Source organism: Geospiza fortis, unplaced genomic scaffold (assembly GCF_000277835.1).
Source record: "Geospiza fortis unplaced genomic scaffold, GeoFor_1.0 scaffold450, whole genome shotgun sequence".
In the NCBI taxonomy this organism is placed as follows: domain Eukaryota; kingdom Metazoa; phylum Chordata; class Aves; order Passeriformes; family Thraupidae; genus Geospiza; species Geospiza fortis.
Window position 1 is genome coordinate 932,528 of NW_005054416.1, and position 1,662 is coordinate 934,189.

Below are 1,662 nucleotides of genomic sequence, written 5' to 3' on the forward strand. Positions count from 1 at the left end.
CCTAAGTAATTCTGTTCCTGAGCAACATAATACTCATAGTAAGTTTTCTGTTATCACTTGCAAAGAGGATCCCAGGTTCCAACTGCCTGAATACTGCATGTCTTCCTTTTATTGCTTCTTGTGCCCCTCACAGGTTCATGTACTATTTTTACCTCCTCAGATTAGCAGGACTTAAAAATATTTTGCACACTGCCTTTACAGCAGCTAAACACCATGAAGAGCCAAGAAACAAGAACTGCAAGATTATCAGACCACAATACCTGCATGAAGTTGTCACTGGTGGCTATTCCCTCCTGCTTGAGCAAGCTGATCAAAGTACTTGCTTTCTCTTTGTCCTCATCTGATCTATCTAGGGATTGAAGGATTACTTTGCTCAGCATCTCAGGAATGAAGTGTTTCGGAGCTCTCATTTCTCTCACAGTATTGACAGCATCATTAGCATTTCCATTGTTCAGATACTCAGTCACAACAGCCTCCTGGAGAGGAAAGAAGCACAGTTAAAACATTCTTTTTGAACATCACATCCAAAGCTCTAAGATGCACTACTGAATACTAACTTACAGTTTGTTTAAGTAGCTCTTCCTTAGAAGGAGGTGGTTTCTTGGTGGTCTTTGCAGGCTTCTCTTGTATAAGTGGTGGATTTGTTTTAAGACCAAGTTGAGGCGGCTGAAAAAGAGACCAGACTTTGTTTCTTTGTAGCACATCTACCTTTGCTTACCTAAGTTTTACAATACAAAACATAAAAAAGCAGACGGAACTCAAATTACTTTGGTTTCATACATTCTTTTCCCAAGTCTTGCTCTGTGCAATCAAAGACTTCTCTCTCCCCACATTTGAAATTAAGTTTTCCAAGCACAAACAGCAAAGTTTAGCCAAAAACATGCAGGAATTTTTTGTATTTACCTGTCCCAAAGGCGGTGTCTGAGTGCGTGGTGGTTGAGCACTGGGAGGAATCATAGTTATCTGGGGCTGAAGCTTTGGCACTTGGTTTTTATTCATCAGGAAAGACTGAGCAGGTCTCAGGCTAATCTGTAAACAGTAATTCAAAGAAAAACTCAAACTGTTTCAAGTATTCTGACCAACAATACACAGCCATGGACTCGCTCCAACTGATCTCGCTGAAGCATGACTCCGTTTCTACAATATTAATACTCAAATACAGATTAAGCCACATGTGTTGTGAAACTCCCCAAAAGCAAGTTACTGGCATTTAGTTCAACTACTATAAAAATCTGGAAATGCTCCTTTTAGATGCAGTATGTTAGAGACCCAAGAAGATAATCAGCATGCTTGCTGATGTATTTTACAGCCAAAATGAAACTCTACCAAAATTGCTCAGAAATCGGGATACAAGTCTGGTTAACACTCAAAATCACAATGCAGTTTACTCTGCATTTGAAATTTTGCCTATTAGCCAGTTCTAAACGAAAGAAAATAAAAAAAAAAATAACCTGGTCCAGCACTTCAGGGTTTCTAAAATTCAGGATTGTCTGAAGTTTTAATTAAATGTTTTGTTATCAATAGGATGCATGGGAACTGATGTCAGAGTAGTGTTCTTGGAAGTGTGTGGGAAGGAAAGGACACCCCAAAAAAATTGCCCTCATATCTCAGTCTTGCTCATAGGACGCTGGATACCCTAAGGAAAGTGGGGAGAGGGGGAAA

At 39.6% G+C, this 1,662-nt stretch overlaps 1 protein-coding gene and 1 non-coding gene across 2 annotated transcripts in view; both read right to left on the bottom strand.

Annotated features, from left to right (window-relative positions):
* EIF4G2 (eukaryotic translation initiation factor 4 gamma 2) overlaps positions 1 to 1,662 on the bottom strand; it is a gene marked incomplete at its 5' end in the record, with an annotated part of 9,937 nt that overhangs the window by 3,160 nt on the left and 5,115 nt on the right. The window contains 3 exons of the mRNA XM_031061486.1: positions 248 to 476; positions 562 to 666; positions 904 to 1,029. Of these exons, the coding sequence (XP_030917346.1) occupies positions 248 to 476; positions 562 to 666; positions 904 to 1,029 (460 nt within the window). The remainder of the gene's footprint in view (positions 1 to 247; positions 477 to 561; positions 667 to 903; positions 1,030 to 1,662) is intronic.
* The window catches only part of LOC115948515, a 167-nt gene continuing 99 nt past the window's right edge, over positions 1,595 to 1,662 (bottom strand). The window contains exon 1 of the small nucleolar RNA XR_004082333.1: positions 1,595 to 1,662. This exon is cut by the window's right edge and continues 99 nt beyond it. This is a non-coding gene — a small nucleolar RNA (small nucleolar RNA SNORD97).